Source organism: Apteryx mantelli, chromosome 9, assembly GCF_036417845.1.
Source record: "Apteryx mantelli isolate bAptMan1 chromosome 9, bAptMan1.hap1, whole genome shotgun sequence".
NCBI lineage: Eukaryota > Metazoa > Chordata > Aves > Apterygiformes > Apterygidae > Apteryx > Apteryx mantelli.
This window is the reverse complement of record NC_089986.1, coordinates 19,465,021-19,492,770: the sequence shown is the minus strand read 5'-3', so window position 1 is coordinate 19,492,770 and position 27,750 is coordinate 19,465,021. Positions and strand designations below refer to the sequence as shown.

The 27,750-nt window shown below is 36.9% G+C and overlaps 1 protein-coding gene across 1 annotated transcript in view; it reads right to left on the bottom strand.

Moving 5' to 3' along the window:
- The window catches only part of DNER (delta/notch like EGF repeat containing), a 147,331-nt gene that overhangs the window by 70,580 nt on the left and 49,001 nt on the right, over nt 1-27,750 (bottom strand). Inside the window, exons 2-3 of the mRNA XM_067301892.1 lie at nt 12,717-13,013; nt 1,099-1,193 (exon numbers count right to left, since the gene is read on the bottom strand). Of these exons, the coding sequence (XP_067157993.1) occupies nt 1,099-1,193; nt 12,717-13,013 (392 nt within the window). The remainder of the gene's footprint in view (nt 1-1,098; nt 1,194-12,716; nt 13,014-27,750) is intronic.

Here is a 27,750-nt window from a genome sequence, read left to right as displayed (position 1 = left end):
ACTGTGCATACTCTGCAAACTGCTTTTAAATGGTGCCCTCCATCGAGGGTTTTAAATACAGCTGTAAAAACTACTAATTTCAACATATTCTTGCTTTCAGGAATAAGAAGTAGTTGTTTGCTTACAAATTCGAGGCAGTCAGAGAAGCCACGCTCACAGATGCCTTCCTTACCAAGGTTAAAACGCTCATCACGAGCATGATCCAATGTTCCCCGGGAGGAGTGGGACAGCTCCCACTTTCAGCAGTCCCTGCTCCAACCTGTCTGCAGTTTGTCTGCTTGCACCAGTTTGTTTTTTCGTGTGAGCATGGCCTTTTATAACTGAAAGCTGGGATTCTGGCAGATAAGATGACAGTATGAGAAAAGTAGGCTAGCTGGGGAAAATCTAACTCTAAAATAGCAGTAAAGTTGCGAGCCAGAGAAGAACTATGTTGGCAGGTTTTCATTTGAAAAAATTTCCAGTAATAAAACTCCTCATCCCAGTTGATGGTATCAGACCTTTCAAGGAAGTTAGACTCAGTTAATTAGAAGTTACAAAGCAAGTATTTGATAGAAAAAGTGAGTAACATAGAATTCATTTAAATTGTTCAAAAATGTGGTTTATATGACACATAAATCAAAGATTTCATAGTTGATGACGACACTCAAAGCAATAATCCAAAAATCAAATACAAACATAAATAAATAAGTTTATTTATATAATCAGTGAGAACTACTTTCCCCCAGCAAGTATGGCTTGCAGATTAAAGAAAAAGTTCACTGCATGAAGGAGAAAAGAAATGTTGTACTTTCTCAAGTCAAACTGACATCTTCAACATGCCTTTCCTAATTCTTAATGTATACTGATGGCTCAGAGACAGTTTACATGCTTACATCTTCTAAAACACTCAAATGTATGAGGAAAGTTATAGCATGCAAAGAGCTGTCCTGGCACTGCTAGATGCCTGAAGGCTGTCTGAAGTTCCTTCACATACTTTAAGTCATTCGACAAATGTGCCTATCTGAAAGACAGTGGTCTAAAATATCCAGGCAAACTGACTCTAAAAAAAAAGAAAAAAAAGTATTTTTATATTCCATCACATATGACAAATACTCTTACTTTATTGATGTATTCTGTGGAACTGCAAAGGAGATAAGCCGGCCTCCAGCAGAAGTATTGGAACTAGCATTTCCACAAGCCACATCTGGGGTTATCTGAAGATAAAAAAAATATTTATTTAACACTAAATCACAAAATATGACCAAAGAAAACAAGAAAATCTTTTTTTAAAACAACAGTGGTAACCCAACAGTCATCTTCTAAAAATCATCAGGACAATTTCCTAAAAGAGATTTCTGAAACTTTCAAAATTACTTTCAAAAATACTCTCCCACCTGCTCTAACAAGACCCACTATTACTCTTTCCAGCTATAACATTTTTCCAAGGTGAATGGACAATCTGTGCCTTCAGATGGGGAAAAATTAAGGGCATAGTTCAGAGTGAAAGGATGTTTTTGCCAAATCTCTGATGCCTATTAAGCATGGAAGTCAGTGACTATTAACCAGATCAGGACACCATACAGCACAGAGAGAAATCACAGACAGACTCCCTAAATATCTATATCTTGTAGAAAGATTATTTCACAAAGGCAGGTTGAAGGCTATTACCGTTTCCAGTGATATTTTTATTCCAGATATGTAATGTCCTACGCAACATAACTGGGTCTTTGTCTCATCTTCATCAACATCATAAGTAGTTTTAATTAAGTAGTTTTCAGGTATCTTCATCAGCTTGACTATGAAATATCACACTGTAGTGCAAAAAGTGCCTCAATTTCTTCTTAAAATTTCTAAACAGATTTTGCAGTATTATTTTGTCAGTCATCTGGAATATGTCCACAACCTTTTTATACTGGCTAAGTGAGAATTCAACCTGACACACTTCCATGAATTAATCTTCCATCAACAAAAGAGCCAGAATCTAATTTGTAAATTAAAGTACAATTCAAATTCATATTTTAAACATTAATATGAAACACCTGCAAAAACATGGAAAAGAAAAGTCCAGGATATTATATAAGTAATAAATTTTAAATGATTCAGAAGTGATTTTGATTCAGGCAAGGCAAATGCTCAATATTCACACCTCCCCAAAATGCATGGATTGCTCAGTTCATTTTTTCATTGTTGAATTGCCTGGCAGATATAACATGAATATATATATATATATATATATATATGTATGTATGTATAGGTTACAAAAATAAAATGAGACACAGTGTTGTTGAATTTACTTAAAGAAATTTGGAAAGATGATAATAGATCCATTACTATTTCTGAAACTTGGATTTCAAAATTATGGAGCTAACATTCAAAGCATGATGAAACTAAAATGAATTTGGCTAACATTCTTCCTTTTACACATGCCAACAGTCAAACTGTTCAAACTTTCATTTTCTGTGAGAATCTGTGTGCCTATTGGAAAAAAAGAAACAACATCTCTGTTCCCATACAGTTATACAATATCTAAGAATAGACTCACTGTTACGATTTTTATATAGCTTTACAATTTCATGCATCCATTAACTTGGAACACAACGAAAAAAACCCAGAATATACTTCAAACATTTCGTTTACCTTACTATTCCATTATAAATTTGTAAAGTTAAGTGTACAGATGTCTTTGACACTAGAATAAAAAATAATGAAAATTAAAAAAGCAAGAGCTGAACTAAGTTGCTGCATAAAGGACAGCTGAGACCCAACCCTATTAAAATGGGAAAAAAAGCAAACAAAAAGAATTTGGTTAGCAAACATGTAAGAATAAGAATTAGTCAGCAAGGATAGCATAAATATGAAATATTTCAATGGTAATCAGAAGAGCTAAGGGCAACATGCAGGGTTTTGACACTTCTAACAGGAGAGAAAGATGTCAGACATTACAGATCTAACTAGTAACTCTGCTTGTAATTGGCCCTGGCTTTCATGCTCTATGAATCTGATAAAATAATCATCTAAAACAGTAGGACACTGAAAAACAGGATTTTATAAGAACTGAAAATTGACTTTTTTCCATTAGAAAAAGCCGATACCTGGATCAGATGAAAAACACAGGAAGAAGCAGTAGCACTGATAAGGAACAAAAAATGGTGCCAGCAGCATCCTAAATCAGACAAGTACTACTAAAGAGACAAAAATGACAGCTTGGACACCTGAATTAGGAAATAAGTTACACAGAGTTTTTCCACAGCAGTGGAACATTTGTATACAGATTCCTAAGAATGTCCCTCCTCTGTCTTAACAGAGCTCCCTGCAAAACTGAAAAATCTAAGAATGAGGGCAAAGACGACCAACATGTTACAGTAAGAAAAGAAACTCAGAAGATGAAAACGGTCTGTGAGTCTCACTCTCAAAAAAAAAAAAAAAAAAAAAAAAAAAAAAAAAAAAAAAAAGCTGCAAGAACTAGTAGGAGATATTTAAAATAGAGCTCACTGGAAAATAAATGGTTTTCAGAAGGTAAAACAAAGAGCATGTGATAAACACTGCCTTCCTATACTAATTCCTCTTTAAAATTTATGAAAGTAAGAAAGATTCCTGCAGTCAAAAATACAAACAGACCATTATAAGTCATTTAAAGATAATCTTAAAAAAGCCGTTCTGTATAGCTGCAATGACATCAAACTCTTCCAAAAATTCTCCTGAAGCATTCAATAGGACAGAACCTTTAACCCAGCAAGGAAGCTCCTTGAGGAACAGACTTATAGATACAACACCAACGATGCAACTATTTTAAAAATAGTCGCCAAAGAAAACAAAATCTTGATGAGCCAGCCAGAGCCTGAAGTACGCTTAGGAGCTGCTTACCAAGATAAGCTCCTATATCAGCACAGAAATGGCCTCTTCAGTATGTTATGCATTTTAGAATGTTTAAACACCAAATCACCAATACCAGGACATACAGTATTCCTCTTTGTACCAGTGAATCAGTATAAATACAAACACATCCCATAAGTTCCTATCTAAATAATGTTCTTGCTTTTTAAAAGAAATCATAACACACAAAAAAAATGCATTTATGTCTCAAAGATTTAAATAGTGTTAACTTTTTGAGTCTTTATCTGTGTAAAAGCAGCATCATCTGAGAAAGCAAGAGTAAAGCCTCCAGGAGGAGATATATTCCTAGACTCCCTATCTGGACCTTTAAAAGACAGCAGTGATGCAGCTAGAAGATTACTTTACCAGTCTGCAGCAGTAGTACAGATGAGATTGAAAAGGAAATCAGTTGTGGTACCCAAGACTGTTCTTCCTTGTTACACCTTTTGTTAAAAAATTAAATAGCATGAATTTTATAGATATTCTCCTGCCTTACACATCAATCAGAAAAAGAGATATACATGTAATTCAACAAGGGCTAAAACACAGACAGAGATCCCAAGACAATATTTTTATATGACTGCTTTTACTGTTTTGGTAAATTAAGTGTACTAGGCTTTAATTCGATGAAGCTAAGAAAAGTAACATACAAAGGCTCTTTAAGTCTTAGGCCAGGATACATATATGCAGTCTTTCACTGTTGAAAGTAGTTTTCTGGAGACATCTGTTGTATATGAAATTTCACAGTGTGTTTCTTTGAAAGCTGACCTAACATATATTTGTAATTCTGCAAGGCCTTATTAATACTGTCAGACTAATCCTGAACAGTACAAAATGCAGCCATTCTACTACAGCAATACGTGTTCATATTTCTTTTGTATCTCAATGCTGTGAGTTTAAAGGATTAGAGAAGGCGGCTTTACTACTTGCAAAGCAGCCCATACTATCTCAAACATAAAACTGGTCTGTAAGTGGAATGATGAAATTCACATTGCCTTAGCAATTCCCTGCTAGACCTATTAACAATATAGTAATGAATACTTCTGAATATCAATGAATACTTCAAACACTGGAACAGGTTGCCAAGGTATCTTGTTGAGTCTCTATCCTTGGAGATACTCAAGACCAACTGGACACGGTCCTGAGCAACCTGCTCTAGCTGGGGGGGGTTGGACTGGATGATCTCTAGAGGTGCCAACCTCAACTGTGCTGATTCTCTGCATAAAAATTCACCCTGTGAGCCAGTTGCCCGCAAACTCTTTACTGGTGTAAACTCCCGTTGCAACCTCAGTGACATCAAAGCTGTCACAAAACTCCAGAGCTTCATTTTGTAAGCATCCGCAAAGGTTACACAAACAAGCACGTGGGCATGCACACACACAGTTGCGTGCACACACACACATGTATATTTTAAGTGACATTTTCCTCCTATGCTGGCTGTAAAGATTCTCTTTGATTAGCCTATTGCCTTTCCATCTCAAAAAGCCATTCTCATCTTTTTAGCCCTAAAGGCAACAAAGAAATCTGCCTGGTCTTGCAGCCAAAGCAAAGTGGAGCAAATTAGTCTAGAATTAAATAGAATACATGAATGCACACAGCATTCCTGGATTACACATTATTCTTGAACTAACTAAAGAGATAAATATAAAATCCTCTTACTGAAAAGGGTCAGGACAAAAATCAGTGCTTAAAAAACACCACAAACTCTAAGCTTAAAAAAATAAAACATACTTGAAAAGACAATATGTTAATGGAAAGAGTATAAAAATTAGTTCTTTGAGAAAAACAAGGTTACGTTCTGGGGTGGTCTCCCATGAAAACTAGCATCATTATTTAAAAAGAACCTTTCATTTCTTCAGTAGGACAGCAGTCATCAAGACAAACGCAATATAAGGAACGCTTTTGCAAATGCTAACTCTTTCAAATCTTCTTCCAAGGCATTACATATTAACTTTTAACTCAAAAAAGCAAGTTTCATAACTTGCAGTTTTGCTTTTTCTGAATATAAATCTACTTTTCCATCAGGATTAGGCCTGCAGGATTTCTCCTTTTTCAACACTTGAAGAGAGACAAGAATTCACTTTTATTTTCTAAGCAATACAATGTGCCTGTCAGCATTCCTTAATGCAAGGGGAAAAATATTGTAGAAAAAAATAAAAGAGGTTAGATCTTGACTACAAAATCTTGATCATCTGTCTGCAGAGAAATAAAGAAGGAGGAAAATAAAAGACAATGTAATAGAATCAAAAGAAAGGGATCAATTACTGTCTTCTTGCAGTCAAGATGCCAGGAAATAATCCAGGCTCATTGCTGGTGCAGAGGCAAATCCCACTCACGTGGGACAAAAAGAAAGAAAAGGAGTTCTCTTATTCTCTAGCATAGTTAAACTACTGGTTCAGAAAAACTAGGGCAAGATGCTTTACCCCAATGTGAGTGTATTTGCTGCTACTCTCAAGACTTTCACACAGGATGATTGAAAGAACACCAGAACAGAAAGAAAATAAAAGCCTATTTCTAACACATCTCAGCAGTGGGAGAGAAAAGCAAAAGTGTCTAGAGTAGGAGTAGTGCCTCTCTGAAGAACACCAAGGGAAGACTGACAGACTGCATCCAAAAACGGTATCAAACCAAGAAATCTTGCCAGTTATTGTAGCACTTAAATTTAATGTAAGGAAGTCTGCATATCTACCCAGCCAATCCTATCACAGACAGTTTGTGTTTCTTCGCTCATCTGAGCTGAATTCATTTTGTGGAGTCAGCAATCATATTGTAAAGAGAATCCAGTAAGAGAAGGTTTTGATGCACTGCAATCCTCTAGATAACACTACTAAAACATGGTATTTCCTATACAGGATAACAACATCAATATTATATGAAGAGGTATATGTTTCAACAAGCGCAGTAAGTTATCTTATGCAATGACACTTTCTCAGATAGATTATCTGGGTCATCGTATTAGCCAGATGCCTTCTTGTCTCAAGCTGGCCACTAAAATGAATGTTGACTTCACAAAACCATTCATGCAATCAATGTTAGTTCCTTGAACAAGTAATGGCCATTTCTTCTTGCAAAGTGTATGGAGCTGTTTTGAACAACACAGAAAAACACTATGGAAACAATCTCCTTAAGCAAAAATTCGACGTACTCAAATCTTTACACTCAGACTATGAGTTCAGGTCACCAGAGAGTAAGCTAGGATGTAACCGTCATCAAATTCTGTGAGGTTGGCCACAGATGCTTCTACTCCATGTACTTTTAGGTCAAAACAATGAGAGGCAGTCAATCCTGACATTTTGGGGGATTTTTCCCCCCCAAAACTCTCAAGGATTTCAAAGTGGGATGATTCCTGAAAGAATAGTTAAGAATCCAGATACTTTTTAAAGACAGCACCAGACTACCAAAAAAACCCCAAACAACAAGAACAACAAAAAAACATGATTCTCCTCTCTAGAATTTTCTTTCCAGCATGGAAAAGGTATTTCTATCCTGAAAGGGCATAAGAGAGGTTTGACTTCAGGAAAGCTGGTATTTTAAACATCTTTTAGCAATGAAATATATCAAAGTATAATTTGGGTAAACTTCACATATGTTTTGTTTGGGTATTTAGAGCTTCACACAAGTTTTGTGTGAGCTTTTAGAGATGCTTTGGTCTGTGTTTTGAAAATAAATACATTAAAGGGAATCACTTATCCAGAGATGCTTACACCAAGTTGTCTGTCAGAATGGCATTGGCATAGAAAGTTCCATACACACATATTATAGAGGAGAGATTTGGTGAAGTTACAGAATGAATCTAGAAGAAAGTTAAGATTACTGCAACAGAATCTTTTCTTTAATATCCTTTACTTGTTTCTATGATATCTTTTTCTAAAAGCATAAGAAAAATAGAGGCTTCTAAAACAAATCTTGTATTTCCTTCAGCCTCCACCCATTTTCAAGTCAAGGATTTCCTAAGCTGTCATTTCTAGAGGTGTAGTTTCTGTGTATTTAGTAACCTCAAATGGATATCTCCTCCAAGATTTTTTTCACTCTCCTCCATAGCATACTTTGGCAAAAACACTGCATGAACATTTAGTAATGCATAAAGCAGTCAAAGGTTCAAAGGTCTGTTTCAAGAAGAACTATTTCTCAAGAATATTCAGGAGCTGCAGAGCAGGAGCAATCTACACCCTCTTTCAGGAGTTTCCACCTGACCCATGTGACTCCTTTCGAATTTACTAAGAACACACGTACAACAAATGCTGCCCCTATTGCAAGGGTAATTACAAGTTTATTGTAGTCTTTAATCATTAGTTTCAAAAGCTAAAAACTGAGCATCAGTATTGCACTATAAATAAAAGGTTAGACTAGCACTCACACGCTTAGCGTTCTAACTGCTGGCTGCATACCTGGCAAGTCACTTCACTGCTCTGTGCTTCAGTATCTCCAGCTGTAAAACGTGAATAATACTGCTGATTTCCTTTGAAAATTTTTTGAGAGCTAGTAAAAGCAATATATGAGTAGGAAACTGCTATTTTTATCTTACGATTTTGTATACAGAAAACTTTGTTGCAACCATTATTTGAGTGGGATTAGCGATTGTTTCTTTTTTCTTTGATTTTTGTCAAGATAAATCTTTTCTATACTGAAACATGAAAGATCACTGGACTGAGGAAGTCTGGATTGCTAGGTGTATCTGTCTTGCAAGCGGAACAATTCACTTGTCCAACATAAAAACAAAGTTCTTTTTCAACAGCTGAGCACAAAAATAAATTCCTGATACAACAAGGAAACCAGTAGAAGGGAACATTTTTTCCTTAATGGTCTGGGTTTGTCGCCCCTGATTTGCACATCAGAAAAAGATAGACTAATTCCTTATAGCAAGAGCTGTCTGAGAAATCATCCCCTAAAACACCCGTATGTTTTCAACTGGTGCAAAAGTGACAGAGGAAATCTGGTCAAGCATGCATTGCCAAGCGTGTCCCTAGTATCTAGGGAAAGGAAAAAAATGTCCAGCTGTCACCATACAACATCCTTCTCTTAGACAATTTGCTAGTCTCAGGTGTTAATTTTTTCCCGAGTCCCCAAAGCTTCCTGAAAGAGCTTCCATGCAAACTTTGCCGCTACAAAATAGTGAGAGCTTTCATATGGCAGATTCCAGCAAAATTTCTCTCTGAGCAGACAAGCAAAAGAGTATGAAGAACAATATTTCACTTGCAGTAACCGTATAAAATGTGAAAACAGATTGACTTGAAAGATCCAATGATGACAGCAGCAGCCTTGCTTGTCTATGAAGCTCAAGAAAGCTCAGTAGATTTCGCAACACAAAAAACAATAGTTACTTTTTTTCCCCCCTTTTAAAAAGGGGCAGAAAAGGATGAAGGTTATGTGAGGAAAGGGAGCATCTTCCTGCTAACACTTAACTCTTTACTCTTGAAGCCTCAACCAAGGAGGCTTTGGAACAGACCTTCAAGCAAATCAGCACCCCCTTCGCTTTCATGTAGATCAGAGACAATGTCTTAAATCAGCACCTGGGAACCTTCTCTTCCACAGAAGCATCTCTCTCTTGTAGTGTCTTCCAAAGAACAGAGAAATCACTATGCTACACTAGATTGAGAAAAATGCAAGACCCATCACAACATATAGACACAAACAATATAGACACAAATAATTTACATATTAGTGTTAATAATGCAATTCTGATTTATAAACTGCTTGTATTTCTCAGATAACAGAAGACACACAGAAAGGTGGAACTATTAAAATACCAACTTGTCAACTACCTGTTTAGCTGAAATGCTTAATGGATCTATATAAAATGCACACCAGGCAGAAATGTTACTTATGCAGTTAAATACCAGACTCCAAACTGAAGAACACACCAGGGAAACCTGACACAGGAAAGGGCATGCCCTTAATTGATCAGGACATGCAGGGATGACACTAAGCAATGAAAGCAGATCATTGTTTGTTTCTGCTTCAGTGCTCTCTCTCCAAACTCCGTACTCTTTGCCTGACATATGTTTTACAGTACAATAATAGATATGGTAGAGGGTATTTTAAGAAACAAAGCTTGTTCTCCATACATTGCCTACCATAATTTCCACTGAAATAGGACACGGTCTGAGTTAGAAATGCTCAGTAACTAGCCCTATAACTTCCTGTACTCCAGATCTAATCTGTGGGTCATGCAATATCAAACATATATTTCACACAAACCAATATTACTTTCAGCAGTTTATTTAAATAAAGCTAAAGAAGATACATGAATGCATTTGCTTGGGCTAGCAAAGTATGATGAAAAACAACTTCTTTCACGGATTCAAATCACGCCTGTTCACTTTCTTGGCTTTGCAGTGTGTGAAAATACCTCAGCAGAATCCTACTCCTTTAAACACTTCAAAAACAGATGCAACTGACATTTTATGTATTTATTCCTGAATAAACTCAAATGAAGTAACTTTCCTCTACAATCCATTTTCTGTGAAGAAGAGGATGTCACAAAGATTTTAATGGTCTACTGAAATTAAAATATTTCTTCACCAACAAGCTTCATTATTGCCAGTGCTCATTACTAAGTTGGCATAAACAAGATCAAAAAAAGGTACCACTGCTACCCCCAAAACAAATGCTCCCTTCTGTGGCTTTGGGATGCATTTTGCACATACATAACATTATTATAGGTGAGTGATCTCTGGATCAACTTGGAGACTTCTAGTACCAATTGCTGTAGGAACGGCACATGCAGGAGTACTGGCTTCCTATCTCCAAGAGAATAATGCAGAGACCTCCAACCATCCTTACAGTGACAGATGTCAAAGAAAAAGGGAGAAGGATGGTCACGTAACAGAATGAACTTAATACACACATTAAAAAGGCATCAAGAGGTAAATAATTGATACTTAGTTGTTAAGTTTATGAATACACATACTTCCCACCTATACTTGATTTTCACATGTAAAGATTAATATTTAGTTGTAACTGGGTTAAGTTCTCCTACTTTTTGTTGGTTTGCAGATATTAGAATCTCTGCAAGACCCTTAAGATTTGCTAATAAAAAGAATGTACAAACAGCGGAAAGCAGAGGTCATTTCTTAAGGATCTTATGTTGTGTACATTCCAGTTGTACTTTTGCCAGATATTGTAGTTTATGGATTTACTAAAAGTTATAATAAATGTTTACAGCTTTCTAACTGCTCTGATATCCCTTCAAAGTGTTCATTCCTCCAATTTTCTCATTCTTTCAAACATGACTCATTTGTCCTTTTCTGTTTCTTTATATTTGTTGTATGTCATTACTAGTATTGAGGCAAATATAAATGTTATATTTTGAACTGTTTTCCTTAGTGTAGCAAGCAATAACATACAAAATATGAATGAGGTCTATCTAATTCAAACTATGGAGCTCTTGGGAGTCAAGTCTGAGACATCAAAAATGTAAACATTTGTGATAAAGTTGATTTAAAGGTAAAAAACAATAATTTACGCTAACATGTGTAGACAAGACCAAACTGTATTACAATGTCTATAAATGGATCAGACTTTGCAGGCCATCATAAATGAAATCTACAACATACTTGTGATGCAATGCAGTATCTTGTAAAAGCAAGAATTTAATAACAGATCAGGAAACCGTAGGCACTGTGCATTTGTGTCCACTGTTTCTCTGAAAATATCACAAACACATTTACTCTAACTTCCTAGGCATCTTCTGGGTGATCTATAAAATTAATTGGTAAGTCTGAGATGCTTTCAATCAGTTTTCCTGCCAATGTGGATAGCTAAATCTGAAAATAGTAATTTACATCCCAGGATGTATTATGAAGTAAAGAAATGATTGACTGAATTCTTGGAACTTCTGACCAAGATAAGAGACAATAAAATATTTCTACATGTCACACACACAAAAAAAAAAAAAAAAGCTTATCTGAAAATTCTCTATGAACAGGCAATAACCACATATCATTTTTAACATGGAGTAAAGTGCTGTGCTGAAAGTCATAACAAGTGAAGGTGAAGTTCTAAGATGGACAGCAGAGCTCGGCAAGCTGCTATGCCAACTTGCAGTTTCAAGCGGGAATTCAAATACAGAGTCCCCAAGCAGAGCTATGACTCAAAGGGCTGTATGTAAACATGAACCCTGACACATTCAAAAATGGTTATTTTAAATTTTTACTTCACAACTTCAGGGCAAGATAAAATAAAGTTTCCTAGAACTAGAATGTCAAATCCTAAAAGAGCCTATAGGCCTGTACTGTCTCATTTCCTCCAAAGGATATTGTATTAAAGGCAGAGATATTGAATGTTCTTTTAATGAGTATTCATTAAAAAAAAAAATTGTCTCAGCCATTTTTCCTAAGACTATTAATAATATTGGCTTCAGTTGTTCCTCCCCTGTCATTGCATCTCTACAGTTGTGCACTGTGTTATATATTGACTGCTATTTCTAATTTTCAAGTAGCTATGTTTTCTTAACACTACAGGATCCACAAAGCAACATGGGACTGTAACTGTTAATCAGAAAAAAATCATGTTAGAAGTACTGCTGTAATCTTTTGATTGTCTTGAATTCATTTGATGTTTGGAGATATTTGAGGGGGTTATTTTTTCATGAATGACCAGAATAAACAATATTATTTCATTTCAAAGAAATATCCAATACAATGTATGTAAAAACATAGCCTCAAAAAGACCAACTTTAAGCCTGTTACCCTTAACAAATGTCAACTTTCTAGTGGTTAACTTTACCAGAATATTAACTCAGAGATCATATCTTCAGTCCTCCCATATAGTCATCTCTGACATTATACACAAATGACAACACAACGATGATAACCATTAGACGTTCCTTTGCATGCATTTTTATTTAAACAAAATACTCTCACCTCTATTTCATCCCATTTCAGATCTACAACTTTCTGCCCGGCTTTTGGCTGCCATGTAGGTAGTGTCACAGTTGTTCTTGAGCGAGGAAGAACAATGTCGGGTTCCAAGGTAGATGAGACCGGGCTGCTTTGTCTGGTTGACGATGGCTCCGTCCGTCCAGAGACTGGAAGGCTGGGAAATGAGTGTTCACAGTTTGTTCCTTCATAGCCTTCACTACAGATACAGAGGTAGCCATCACTGCTGGCGCTGCAGTTACCATGGTGACAGGGGTTGCTGGCACAAGGATCTGAAACAAACTGGGAAAAAAACATCACATGGGTCAATTACTGCATATAAAAGATTTATTTCTGAGCTTTATAAAGACCATAAAAGATACTTTTTCCCCCCTCTGGTATTTATCTCCTAAATATATTTACGGACCAAACTCATCTCTAATATATCTTCAAGAAAGTAAATTCAAAGGATTAGAGAAGAATGTAGATTAATGTGGTTCACAGCTCCCAGATCACTTAATGCTAATTCACTGTTGATATGGTCAATAAAGCAAAGCGGTAAACAAAAAGGGGAAGGTGGCCACTGCTGACATTGCCTACTTTTCAAGAACACAGTCTCAGAGTAACCTCTGTAGGGGACACAACAAAAATTTGAGAAATGTGATGCAGTAAGTAGGCATGGGGCACAGGACAACTGCAGATCACCAGGCGATGACGTGTAGTGGTGGGTCGTCACAATCCACCACACCATGACAACCACGGTCATGGGCTTGGCAAAGTTAACTTGAGAACAGCTAGGCTTGTTGCCTGCACTTCTTGCAGGGGACAGCTGTTTCAGCAACTCATTCATCTGATGCTGGAAACTTTCAATCAGGAGTGGCTGGGGCAAAAGAATGATTATTTCTAAGACAGCATCAGCATTTGTAACAAAAAATAACAAGACCGAGTTCTGTTATGTGGGAAAAATCCTGTCCTACCTTGCCTGCTTTCTTCTAATTTCTAGCTTAAATTTATCTACAGACAGTTTATACTCCGTTCATATGCTGCTATTGACTTTCTGGTCATATATTTCTTCCCTCTTCCACGTTGGCATTTACATCCGTAATGTATTTATGGAATATATATCTACAAACTCCTCCCAAGCTTCATTTGACAGCCTCATCTTGCAGGAGGCGGCTTCCACTCGCACGACCGTACTAGCAGCCGCATTCCCAAGCTTAGCTCTGCCTTTGGCAAACGCATCAATACTTTTGTTTGTCCTGGAAATAAAGAAATGTTTGCCTCAGTCAGACCTGCATCACACCCCTGACTCATCGTCATCACTTGAGCAGTTAATACAGTCAGGCCGTTCCCTTAATGTGTCCTCATGTTAAAGTGATAATCCATCACTGAAAACAGATTTTTTCTTAAAGCGCAAATTTCATCCAATTATTCCTGTGCTAAAAGTTTCGCAGTTCTTCCCTGCACAATAGTGCAGTCCTTCTCTGCATGAGCAAGGCTTCCTATTCTTATATTTCTTGAAAAAGCACCGCAGTTATCATAACTAGGTGTTTAATAATAAAGGATAGCATACACGTTTTATTGCTATAACACATATCACTAATGTTTTAATTTAGCATGACCAAAGTTCTTAACTCATTCACCCTTTCCAAGCATGCAACATCTTAAAATGCTCCAGTTTATGTTTGTGCTCATTAGCTCTCGGTATATTTTTCAGCTCCATCTTCCTAGCAACGCCAGAAAGCTTTTTATATATATGTTGTTCATAAATTAGCCAAACAAGATTGTCAGCCTTCTAGAAATAACCTGGAATAGCTTTCCTATGAGCAAAAATATCAGGCACTCAAAGTCTGTAATTACAGAATCTTCAGGGCTAGAAACAAGTATTGGGTCTACACTAGGAACTTCACTTTCCCATCAGTTCAAAGTCCTGGTTTCAGGGACACCAGACCTTAATACTACACTTTCTTATATAAAGCAGTACTATAATTGACCGTGCCTGGAATTTTTCCCTTGGCTGGAATTTCTCCAGATCCTAGTCTATTGTAACATTTTTAGACAGAAACACACTACTATGACATTTAATTTTGAAAATAGTTAATTATGAATATTGGATTTGTACTGATGGAGAAGAATTAGAGCTAGAGGCCATGCAAAATATATGATATACTCATTTATCTTATGGTTCAATTATAGCTCTGAGTGCTATTTACATTGCATGGGCACACATCTCAATATATGTTAGGTAATACATTAAGACATCAGGGTCAGGCTCTGACTCTTCAGGCTCAGCTATACATAAATATAAATATTTAAATATGCAGTTTAAATATACTTAATATATCAAGAGTCAAAAAAGTACGGATTTTTATGACGTGATGGGCTTATCTCCTAAAGTCTCTCTTTCTTCCAAATCAACAGAATATATAAATTCCCAGATGACAGTTACTAGATCACTTCTCAACAAAATAATATGATAGAAAAGAAAAGAACAGTTACCAGGAAGAAACACAACCTAGGTTTGTTCTATAGTTTCTCAATTATATTTTCAGGTTGCTCCCATCGCCAAGAAGCAGAGATTTTCACAGAAGTTTCCTTTTCCTTTAAGAGTGTTGAAGATAAAAAGTGTTGAAGGGTGAACAAAGCTCTGTTCCAAAATTGTTTGCAACAGTTTCTCATATTCTGGTTGCTTAGACTAGATCCAATTTGAGTTTCAAAAACATGCAGCCTTCCTATTGTTGGCTAAGCTCTTTACTCATTATTCCACAATTAATCCAAATTGACATTATCCTATCTTCGATTAATGAATCAGCATTAATTCTAATTCCAAGAAATTTAATTGCTTTAGTCACACCCAAATGTTATTATTGGCAAACTTTTGTAACAAGAAAGGACACAACATTTTCAAGCAGTCACAAAGGGCACTTTTTCCGCCCTTGGTCAATATATCCTTTCTTTTTACAAGCAGAATAATTGGAAGTGTTCAGCGATGCACATAGTTTGCTGCAAACTGTTGCAAGCTTGTTTAACTCCAAAGGTAAAGAGACGCTTACGGACACCCACCGCTCACTACTCCATGCACTGGGCACCCAGGAGCCCTTTGTGCCTTGAGAGTCCCCACTAATGTCCCCCATGCACCCCAGTGAACACGATTAAGACTGTTCAGTTCACATGAAGAATAAAAAATATCAGTGTAGATACAGAACTTCAGCCATGCACTTCATCAGGATTTAATTTTATAACGTATTTCACAGAATTTAAGATATCCTTCCTTTTTCTTAGTTATTATTAATTCTAAAGCTCATTTTTCTTTCAAGACATTTATCAAAAACAATATCCTTTTTGCACATAAAAGTTTTCTGTTGAACTAAAGAAAAGTTCATTGTGATTAACAATTACAAAGAGGCAAGGAAATAAAATTGATTAATTTATGCTGTGTTTGATGTTTCTGTGATCCCTCTAGTCTTCTCCTAGCTCAGTGGCGTCAATGGATGGCAACCACTTTGAGAAACAACGTGACACAGTGAACAACATGGCTACACTAGAAAAAATAGGTAGCAAGATTACTGGACAAGGCTTTTAACAAAGTTTTGAAATTCAGGGAACAAAGTAAACAATGTCCTTGGTCTCAAAACTCAGGGCTGATGCTAAGTATACCGTGAGTACGCAATTAAGAGGGGATGTTTTTCAGCCTTTCCTTGGAAGTTCACAGTACTTTGCAGCAGTATGTAGCAAGTATCTATACAGCCACTGATTAAAGATGAATACAATGTAATCACTACTAAAAATTTCCAGATTATTTTGTTCAGAAGTAAAATTTCAAGCAAGTATATCTAGTATGTAGGTCTCTTCTTTTTTTTCCCCCATTTGTCCATTTAAAATTCTGTCTGTGTTCATAATACACTCACTGCCTAAATAGGCACAATCAGCAGTTGCAGTACCTCGCTGACAAAGCAGAGCTAAAAATTGTAAGACACATTTCCTTCCAAATGCTATTTTATATGCCTGGACAGCTGTAACTTTTGCAGTATTCTTCCCAGTAAAATTTTAAGATAGATTCATACCAAGGTGCACTTGATATTGCAGTTAGTTTTACAAAGGCAGACAGAATGTTAACACAGCTACAGTACAAACACTAGGCTTTTTTTAAGAAGCACGCTCACAAACATGTATTTTATTCTTGCTGTGCCAATCAGCCCAATTGTTTCCTAAGTTTTTTGCTTAGGATAAAACACTGCAAGATGTGTATTATCGGCAAGATCTTTTGCCGGTACTCTTTCTGGAGACACCAACTGCACCATTTAATGCACATTGCATTCAGTCTCCCCTCACAATATTCCATTTGTTCTATCTGGAGACATTAAAAAAAAAAAAAAAAAAAAAACTCCAGAGAGCTTCAAAAACTAAAAGATTAAGCTTAAAGGCTGTAAATGAGCTGATACACACAATGCAAAACCTGCCTTCCACCTGAGACTCTCTTTTCAGATGTGTTAATATAAAACTAACTTTTGGCCGTTGCCTATAACCACACACAACAAAACATCAGCTTGCAACTTGGCTTCAATACAACACAGAGCACCCAGAGCAAGTCCAGCCCCCAGATCAGGGATTCAGCTAATTAAGTTCTATGCAGTGTCTGGCAATCTGTTAAAAAAGCAGAGTTGCCACAACAACGTCAAAGTTTGGTATTTTATACCTATGTTGAGTAGCACTCACAACCTCCAAAACAGTTTTCAGATATTAAAGCTCAACAAGAGACCAAAAAAAAGAAGAGACCAATTCTTCAATGGCTTCCTGAGAGAGTTTTTCAAGTTACACAATAAACTGTTTTGTTTTTCAAACATGTAGATTGACTATAGCTGATTGAGATTTTGAGGGCTAGTTTGTTCACATGTCCGGGTAAAAACAGGTCTCGGGAAGTCAGTACAGGACAGTGGTCCTGCACCTACATTGCTGAACAAATCCCCAATACAAAAGCAGGTAACTTCCCCAGGAAAAAGAAGATCCACCCCGTATCACTGGCAGAGGAAAGGGATCAGACACACCAATTCCAAAGTATGCACAGTGCATTAAAAATTATCAGTTTATGAAAACTTCAAAAATAAATTAAAATCTTGCCTATAGTCTAAGATATTATCAGTTTGGGCTTTTTTAAAGTAGAAAAATTTTTAGAACTAACAAGTTCTTTCTTATAAGCAGGTCTGAAGTATCACACTGTCTTTGCATATTCATCCATTTATGAAAAATAAATGGAAACAGACAAATGTTCTACATAGCAGTGGCAACAAAGATTATCTAGAAATGTAATCTCTTTGAAAGAATGGTTTAGTTATGCTCAGACTACTATTTAAACTGAATCTGATTCAATCTTTCACACAGTGAAGTTTTGAATCCCATTCTATCACGCATTATATATTAATGCAAACTAGGAAATGAAACAAAAGAGAACAGGATGAATTGAAACAAAAAAGTCAGATACTTAAAAGAGTGTCCACAGAAAAAGCATTGAGATGAGTGTATTAACAAATGCATTTTCTTCTATTTTGAGAAAGACTGTTTCGTGATTCAGTGGGACTAAGCAAGACATGTGGGTTCAATTTCTGGCTCTCCCAGAGACATCGTTGACTTGAGGACACTCAGTCTCTATTTCTGCCTCTACAGTTTCTTAACTGTGAAAAGATTACATTTCCCTTCTCACACTGCCTGTATTGCCTAGCTAGAAAATAATTTTTTTTCAGGGTGGGAAGCACAGAGCCAGATGAAGATAGGAACTCAGAAGTACCACTGAAATACAAATCAAAATAATAAGGTAATAAATCTCAGTACAGGAGGGCTAAATCGGTAATGTGTGCCTATTCAGGTTTCTTTTGAGTGATGCAAGTATTCAGATAGAAATTTAAAGAATCTTTAAATTTAGGAAAATTTTCTAAACTATACGCTGTTTTCTAATTAACCACAAAAGACAGTAAAAACATTCATATTGTATGCTTAGACCCTACGCTCTTCAGCAAAACTGAAGATTTGCTTGAAAACAATTAGGTCGAAGAGTACATTAATATTTCAACTGTGATTAAATACAACAGAGATAAGAGTGGCTAAAACATTGCAATTATGGGAGGGTTAGGATGAATGAGAGTCGTTATCTCATAAGAATGTAAAAATTAACAGGGTATCAGCACCTTGGACCACAAGACCTCTCCACCTGAAAAGCTACCCACAATTCCTTTCATATATATATCTAAGAATGCTCTCGTTGCTTACAAAAAACGTGGCAGAACCAGTATTGACATAAAATGTAAAGAATTGTGTTGGAAGGAATGCAAGTTTCACAGAAAAAAATAGAAAGAGGTTGATGGGAGAAAAGTACAATATAAAGCATTAATTTTTCTTTTTAAGGACAGAATAGGGATGTACACCTCATTTAAGCAAATCTGTAAATAAATTTTTAAAAAAAATTATGCGAGCAATATGAAGTACACAGAACAATGACCAAGTGACCAGGTAAGCCACACATGGAATGCCCACAGAGCAAGACACCCCTCTCTGGGCATGTAAGTTAAAAGCATGTTAGCAAGGTTTTCATAGCTAAGCCCTTAAAAACTAGGAAACAGAGTTGAGATTTATTGGAAATACAGTTCATAGCTTCTGTTCACCTGCTTTATGTAAGAAATCTTTATTTACATGACAACATACAATATTTCCCATAACTTGCCTTGTTCAGTGTTTAGTGAATAAAACAATAACCAATAGTCCCCCTGTGACATAGACAGCTTACCTCTTTCAGTCATTAGTAAATTTGTTTTCTCTATACCCAAAGACTGGAACTGATACTACAGGAACCAACGCACTCAGAAATGGCAAATCTGTCAAAAGGGCAAGCAGATTTGGGGTTGCCAAGCTGAGAAGTCCATAACTAGATTTTTTCAGAATACTTACCACTTTACTGATCTGTCAAGACATAAAGGACCACACCTAATTATTTTAATTGCAGTTTTGAATGCTGTTTTTGCAAATCAGTACTCAAATCTCTCAGAGACCTGGAAAATCAGGAATTCACGGCCATCTACGATAAACTTTTCAGTTTTAGAGTGTTAGTTTACATGACTTGGCTATAGTAATACAAATGAACTTTGTCTAAGCAAAACTTTATGCAGGACAACTTGAGGCCACTTCACTGTCATTAAAAACATTTACTACAAATGAAATTGTATATGTTGACATCAGTTTTCTGTTGCAGTCTCAATACATTCCCAGAGAACAGACTAAACAGACTAACTAGCCCTTTACCCTAAAAGAGGTGGTGACCCTAGGGAAAAAAGTCTATTAAAACATAATTAAATTATATGTTCCAGAAGGCCAAGTTATGGTTGCACAAAACCCAGCATTTCTTTACTTTGGGGTGCATAATTTAGAAACTCTGCACTCTTTTAACATGTGGAAGAAGAGACAGGGCAAAAGGTCTTAATTAGACAGGGTTTTTTTAATATTCAAATTTTTAAAAAATTATTAAATATCACCTTATAAAATAATAACAGACATCTGCAGGACTGGCACCTTTTGATCCCAAAGAGCAGTCCACCATCACCTGAGCTGTCAGAGCAACTGACAGCTCTTCAAAACTCTTACTTTCCCTGGTCCACAGAAAAAGGCAGATATTTCTCCAGTGGGATTTGCACCTTCCTTTGAGGGAACTGAAGACAGCTAGACTGCAGACTTCTGGCTTCTATTCTTGATTCTGTCATGCAACTCACTCAAATGCTTCCGTCCCTATTACTCCCATCTTCTCTCTGTATTTCTCCTTGCTGCTATTCTGTTCACAATTTTGACACCGACACACGGCAACAAAACTTCCAACTCAGCTCCCATGAGTAGTGCTGCGAGAGGGAAGCTGGAGAGAAGGATGCAGGCCCGAACTCAGTGATTAAAGGTATCCCATCTCTGTGGGGAAAGCAGATCTGTTTCCAAAAGCGTCTGTGGCTGTGTGAACCCTGCCCTGCACAAGGCCAAGACCGCACAGGTCTTCACTGTCCAGTGGGTGCTCCCGGCTCCTCCTATGTTCCTGCAGGCCCTCTGGAGCAGGCTGCTCTGTGCCACCACGTCTGTCACTCTGTGCCAGGCGATCTGGTGCTGGAGGAGCTTGTCCACTGCTGCCGGAAGGAATTATGCAGGCAGGGCTGCCCCATGGGGTGCAGCTGCTTAGCTGCACCTTGCTTGGATGCCACTGCGTCCATATAGGAATCAGAATGCTGCCATTTAGCTAAAAAACAAGAATGTGCCAGTATGATACTGTTTGATACTAAATAGTAGCCATATGCTATGGACTACATCAACGTGAGCCCCAAGTATCTGAAACTTTAAGGAATAGGCAGGGGAACTGGCTAGGCCAGAAAGTAATGGAAAGCAGAGTTTACAAAAGTCAGAACAATCACGGCTTTCTTTCCTGTTGGACAAAACTTTTATATATTATATGTAACATTAATATGGCAAATACTTCAGTTTCAATTCTTAGAAATTCACTACAAGCTGCAACACAGAATTGGAATTAATCAAGATTTAGAAGACTAATGCCAAGAACTGTATCATGCTGAAACTACAACGTAAGCAACATCTTTCTAGAAATAAACAATTAATGTTTTCTTTTAGCAAGTCCACTCAACTCCCCAGCCCATCAAGAAAGATATCAATAAAACAGCAACCTCTATCAGATAATTCAGGACTTTATTCTTAGCTTTAAAACACTGTTAACCATGAGCATTTGAGAATGCTTCCAAGCTGCCATTCTCGTTCTACGAGTTTTGAATATTAAACTACCAGTAAATCTAATAAATGGATATAAAACTTTTTCTTTACTCAATGAAGCAGCAAAAAATGCCTAAAGAAATTGTCTGTTTAATTGAGAACCAAAGCATGGCTGCTCAAAACTATTTGAAAAACCAGCAAACATAACAAGGCAACTTTTAAACAGCATGATAGATTTCAAAAACAGAGCTTAGGCACATGGGTAAGTTCCCCTCACACAGCGAGTTACCATAGATCAACTACTTTGCAATACCTATATTCAGGCACATTCCTTTCTTGAGGCATACTGCAATAACTACAAAATAAATTGAGATCACTTCCCCTCTCCCTCAACAGAAGTAAAATACCTGCTTCACACTAACCACAGAGTACCTAGATGTAAGATGTAGATGTAAGATCTTATATGTTAGATGTAAGCATGCACAAAAATAATTATTGAGGAGCAGCTTATAGTTTTTCTCACCTTTCTCATCTTTTTTTCTTTTTAATATTGGTTTTGGTACATTTTCCTTTATTCTTCTTGGAAAGGCTAACCAATTTGTTTGACATTTGTCTATAGCTGATTCAATATTGCACTTTCAGTAGGCAAACTAAACCAACTGTATTTTTCAGCAATTCCTATACTTAGCAAAGATGCTTTTTAAAGGCAAAGTCAGAATATCCATCTTGAGGGTAAGACAGGTTAACCGCTTACTAGAAGGGAGGTAAGTACCACCTATGGAGCTGACCAGACGGGCACTGATTTATTTATTTATTTATTAAACCACAGCATCATCTCATTTTGCTCTCCGTAAAGGTTGGCAACCTACAGTATAATTGTTAATTGGCCCCGGTGGAACTCCCGCTACTGTTAGTCTCATGATGCTGAACAAGTGGTAAAACTGGTGGGAAATTTTGAAGATAAAGTGCTAACATTGTTACAGTAAGGCAATACATCTGCTTGTTTATATTTTATGCTATTATTTTATTATGACAACATCACACTGAAAAAATTATCAACAGTTCTTTATTCGTAACATTGTTTTCCTTTTTTAGATATCTTTTTCATTTTGAACAACAGTATAGGGCACAAAATATTTTAAGATACTAAATTATGATAGGTAACGAATGATATGAAAATTCATAACATTTGTATTTCTAGAAGTAACTGCTAATCTCAGATATTGAAATTAAGTGAATTCCATTCTTAGCATATACACCTTAATACTATTTTAAAAGTCATTAATTTATCCCAAAAATGGCATCTAGTATTCAATAAAACACATTCAAGCAAGTGTTCCAACTTATAAGCTTAACTTTAAAGCAGAAGATTAATTAATCCTAATGAATTTAACTTTGAAGTTAAGCATACAGGTCAAAATCTAATTCAAGGCTAATAACATTACATTAAAATCTTAGAGATTCTGCCACGAACACTCTGAGTTATGATGAGATCAGGACTAAACCCAAGGAGGAATACGGTTCACATATTTTTATGAAACAAAAAATCCTAAACAATTTGCAAGTAGGATTTTCAAAACTGACTAGAGAAATTACTCAAATATTCTACTGAAAGGTAAAAAGAAATTGAATTCCTAACTCAACTGTTTTAAAAACAACATTATTCTATAGCCTCTGTTCAGGTATGACAAGTTTTACACAATCTATTTGCCCGTCTACCCCCACAAGTTTTGACCCCAGTGGACAAATCGAGCCAGATTTGACAGTCTGCTAGAGATCTCATAAATAATTAAAATTTTTTTACTTATTTTGTGTGAACAAGCAACCAGGTAGATGATCAGGTCTATATAAGCACCCTTACTGGGAAAAAGACCACAGCATAAGCTCACACTTTATTACAGAGCAAGCTATCTAAAAGTTAGAGTGCCTTCACAAAGTTGAGCAACAGGAAGAGCTACAGGATTCTCATTTTCTTTGATATCAATGCCAATCAACCTCAAGACAGAAACTGATAGAAAAGAGTACAGGGTGGGGGTCGACCTGCTGGAAAGCAGCTCTGCAGAGAAGGACCTGGGAGTGCTGGTGGACACCAAGTTAAGCATGAGGCAGCAATGTGCCCTTGTGGCCAAGAAGGCCAATGGTATCCTGGGGTGCATCAGGAAGAGTGTTGCCAGCAGGTCGAGGGAGGTGATTCTCCCCCTCTACTCAGCCCTGGTGAGGCCACATCTGGAGTACTGCGTCCAGTTCTGGGCTCCCCAGTACAAGAGGGATGTGGCACTACTGGAGCAAGTCCAGCAAAGGGCTACAAAGATGATTAGGGGACTGGAGCATCTCTCTTATGAGGAAAGGCTGAGAGAGCTTGGCCTGTTTAGCTTGGAGAAGAGAAGGCTGAGGTGGGATCTTATCAACGTGTACAAGTATCTGAAGGGAGGGTGTCGAGAGGATGGGACCAGACTGTTTTCAGTGGTGCCGAGTGACAGGACGCGAGGCAACGGGCACAAACTGAAACACAGACGCTTCCATCTGAACATGAGGAAAAACTTTTTCACTGTGAGGGTGACAGAGCACTGGAACAGGTTGCCCAGAGAGGTTGTGGAGTCTCCTTCTCTGGAGATATTCAAAACACGCCTGGACACGATCCTGTGCAATGTGCTCTAGGTGACCCTGCTTGAGCGTGGGGGTTGGACTAGATGATCTCCCAAGGTCCCTTCCAACCTCAAACATTTCGTCATTCTGTGAAGACTTCATTAGTTCCAGTGCTCATAGCATTTCTTGATTTACAAGTCTGAGGCTTCAGCCATTCTATAGATGAGATACAGTAAAAACAGTCAAACAGCTCTTGTAAGAACAAGAGAAGGACTAAATAACACTGTGAACCATGCTATAAAATGGTGCAGTTGAACTATCCACAATCACGCAAAATCCTGAAAAACTCAATAGATGCGACAACTGACTACTATAACTTGTTTTCCACAAGATGGTGTGTTAAATAGGAAATGATATTAAGCCCGTACATAAAGTAACTAAGAAATGTGACATAATCAGCAGTCCACTAACATCGCATTTTCCAAATCAAGGATGAAAAAATAGTTAAAAGCTGGGGAGTGTGAGAAGAACAAGTTATAGTCATTTCAAGCTACAATATGTCAAATAGGAGACATTTTACCAGCTGAGACACTTGGCAATCAATAAAACAAAAAAACAGTAATACGCCTGGCCAAATAGAGCATTATATAGGTCCTCCTGGGCTTTTAAAGTAATTTTATTTTCTCACTACAACCAACATTACTCCACTCTGTGAGCTACTATTGACAGCACAGTAAATCACAGGTATGTGTTCTCATGATTTTTTCTTATTTCTCATACTTGAGCATTCTGCCAGGTGAGAAGGTAAAATTCATGAATGTTGTCAAGCTGCATAAACACTGAAAGAAAGAAACAAAAAATTGCCAATGCAGTCTCTCAGTGTTCTTTGTACTGCTGTGCTGGATTAAGTTATTCCCCCATGATTGCTATCTGATTATTTTAAGAACTCATTCCACATGAATACCTTGGTTTTAATCGCTTGGCCTCAGGATTAGAATTCTGAAACCCAGCTACATTTTGAACATAGTTATTGGGGGTTATGCATCAATATTTAAAATAATTAACACACTGAGCAGAACTGACATCTACATGGTAGCAGGAAGCAGTGAAGAGGGATGCCAGTCTGAAATAGCTACCTTCAGTTTTGAGTTTGGTGGTTACAGGAGACTAGGACTTACAGCCTTCCTTCTTGGATTAGGAACCTAAGCAGTTTTTCTTGTCACAAGTGATTAACTCACTTCTTTCTTTTAAGATGCAGCTGGAGGCAGTACAGAGAAATCTGCATCTTTAACCTCCTTACCAAAGCACCTGCCTATATATAAACTGAGAGATGTCCGTTCACCATCTTCCTCAGTCCAAGGAGTTTCAAACCAACATCCAGTTCCCAAGTGCCAGAAGACCTTTTCATTTGACTTTAACACGTAATTGAACTAAATATCTGAACAATGTTGGGAACAGAGATAAGAGCAGACAGTTTCTCCACTCCTCCTTGCTTACACACCATCACTCCCTCACGCTGACACCCATTCCCACCTCACTCTCTCTGGCCCTGTGATTCTTGCTGTGTGAAAACAGTTTAAACTATGACACTTTATCTCACATTTTACGACAGGCTAAGAGTGAACTCAGTTACCGTACAGCAGCTAACACACAGTAACTTGTTAAGATACGACAGCAGCAGTATATGCTTGAACTTGCTTTAGACTTGCTTTAGAATAAGTAAGTCTTCAGATACATAAAATAGGCCCTTATATTCTCTACTTAGATGTAGTGCTACTTTTAACCTCAGCTGAAACAGCTGTTCTGTCCAAATGGTATTTCTTTTTTGGTCAAAGTCAGTCAATGAATCTTTTGGGGTTTATCTTTTTAAACTACATTTTTCTTGCCATCCAAAGTACCTTTTAAAATTCTTATTAAAAATAACAACCTTGAAAATCATTTTTGCCCACAACAGATACAGTAGCAGTTGTTAAGGGTTTTATCATTCTAGTCTATGCTAATATCTTTTTTTTACTGTCAGGTTTTGATTTTTTTCTTATAATTTCAGCTTCTAGATCACTCTCACAACTTTTAGTTATAAACACAGACTTCTTTAATGCACAGAACTTTCCCATCCTGCTAGAAAAGTTCAAGCAGGAAACCATCTCTAAAAGTTCAGGTCTCAGGAAATGGAAATACTGCCTTTTACCCCACTCCTCTGCAACAGTGGCACCCAAACTGAAAAAAACTCCTGCAGCAAATTACAAGCAGCTTGTCATTACAAATAGCAGAATTACTCTTCAATGTGTTTACTATTTTTCTTACATGTCAGAGATGACTAATGGAGAATTGTTTGTCATAAGATCTTTTTCCTGGTGTCTCCAGGATGCCATTTATACATCATTGTTCAACATTATGGAAGATAAATGTAGAAACATAAGATGAGTTGTGGTTCAGTAAACAGTGCTGTGCAACTCAACTCCTCTTCAATCATTTTAAATCTGCCCTAAAGAATGTAGCTTTGTTACCAAATTCATTACAATATTAATGAATACTTCCTGGAAGAGATATCAGGATTTGCTCCCCTCCCCCTCCCCAGATGAAGGGGAATTTAAAATGTCCCTTTAGGGCATTAATTACTTTTTTCTTTTTATTCTCTCTTTCAGTTGATCTAAACCTTGGAATCCACAAAATCCAATGCAGCACTTTACAGCCCATTTTAGTAGCGCTTTAGAAAGTGGGACTTTGACCTAAACAAGTCCTCCTATGAAGTCTCTTCATGAGGTCATATATCAAATGACCTTTTAACTGTCAAACTACACTGTACACACACAATCATTTTACTGTCCACTATGAACTCTAGAGACAGAGTATTTTTTCAGTAATATTATTTTACAGCTTCTTCTCTCACTTGCACAAATTTCTCTTTTGATGATTTACCATCACTGGCATTAGTCTGTCTCCATTTAAGTTGAAACTTAGGTCACGGATCTTTCCCCCCATTTTTAATTTCTCCAAATCCTTTATTGTTCTCTCTAAATTATTTCAAATCTGCAACTTTAGCTAAGAAACCCAGTACTAATTTATGTCCGTCTGGTCCAGTCCTGCAATGTTTTACTGCTATGAATTAAGTTAATCAATTTCTGAACTCAGCAATACCTCATGGCATCTGAAAATCCTATGGCAATTACCAAAATTGTAGAACTTTCACGCAGAATGAGAAAATACTTCCTTTGTCCAATTTAAATTCACTGTCTGATAATTTTATTATATGTCCCTACTTCTTATCTTATGATAAAGTAAATATATTGCTCTCTTCCTCATATTACTCCTGATTTTACAGACTTCTGCCATAACTGTTTTTCGAAAAGGGGTAAACAAGGAAAGTCCTAGATATTCAGAACCTGTTTCATATACCTCGTTATCATTCTCTGTCCCTTTTTGAGATGGCAAGAGAGTATTAGAGAAGTGGGCATACTTTGGATTTATATACTGGCACAGTGACATTATCTGCTTTTTTCTCTGGTCCTTTCATCATCATAATCAGAATAATAAAACCTACTGTTAAAATGGCCAGTATTTATCATTTCCTACTTATACCACACATAACTGCCTCTCTCTTTCTGCTCACTCCAGTCAAGGACAAAATTCAGCGCCTCCCTGGGTTCCGGCACAGAGCCTCCCCGGTTCTGCATGTCACTGTTCTCCAGCACACATGTGCAACACCCCATGGCTA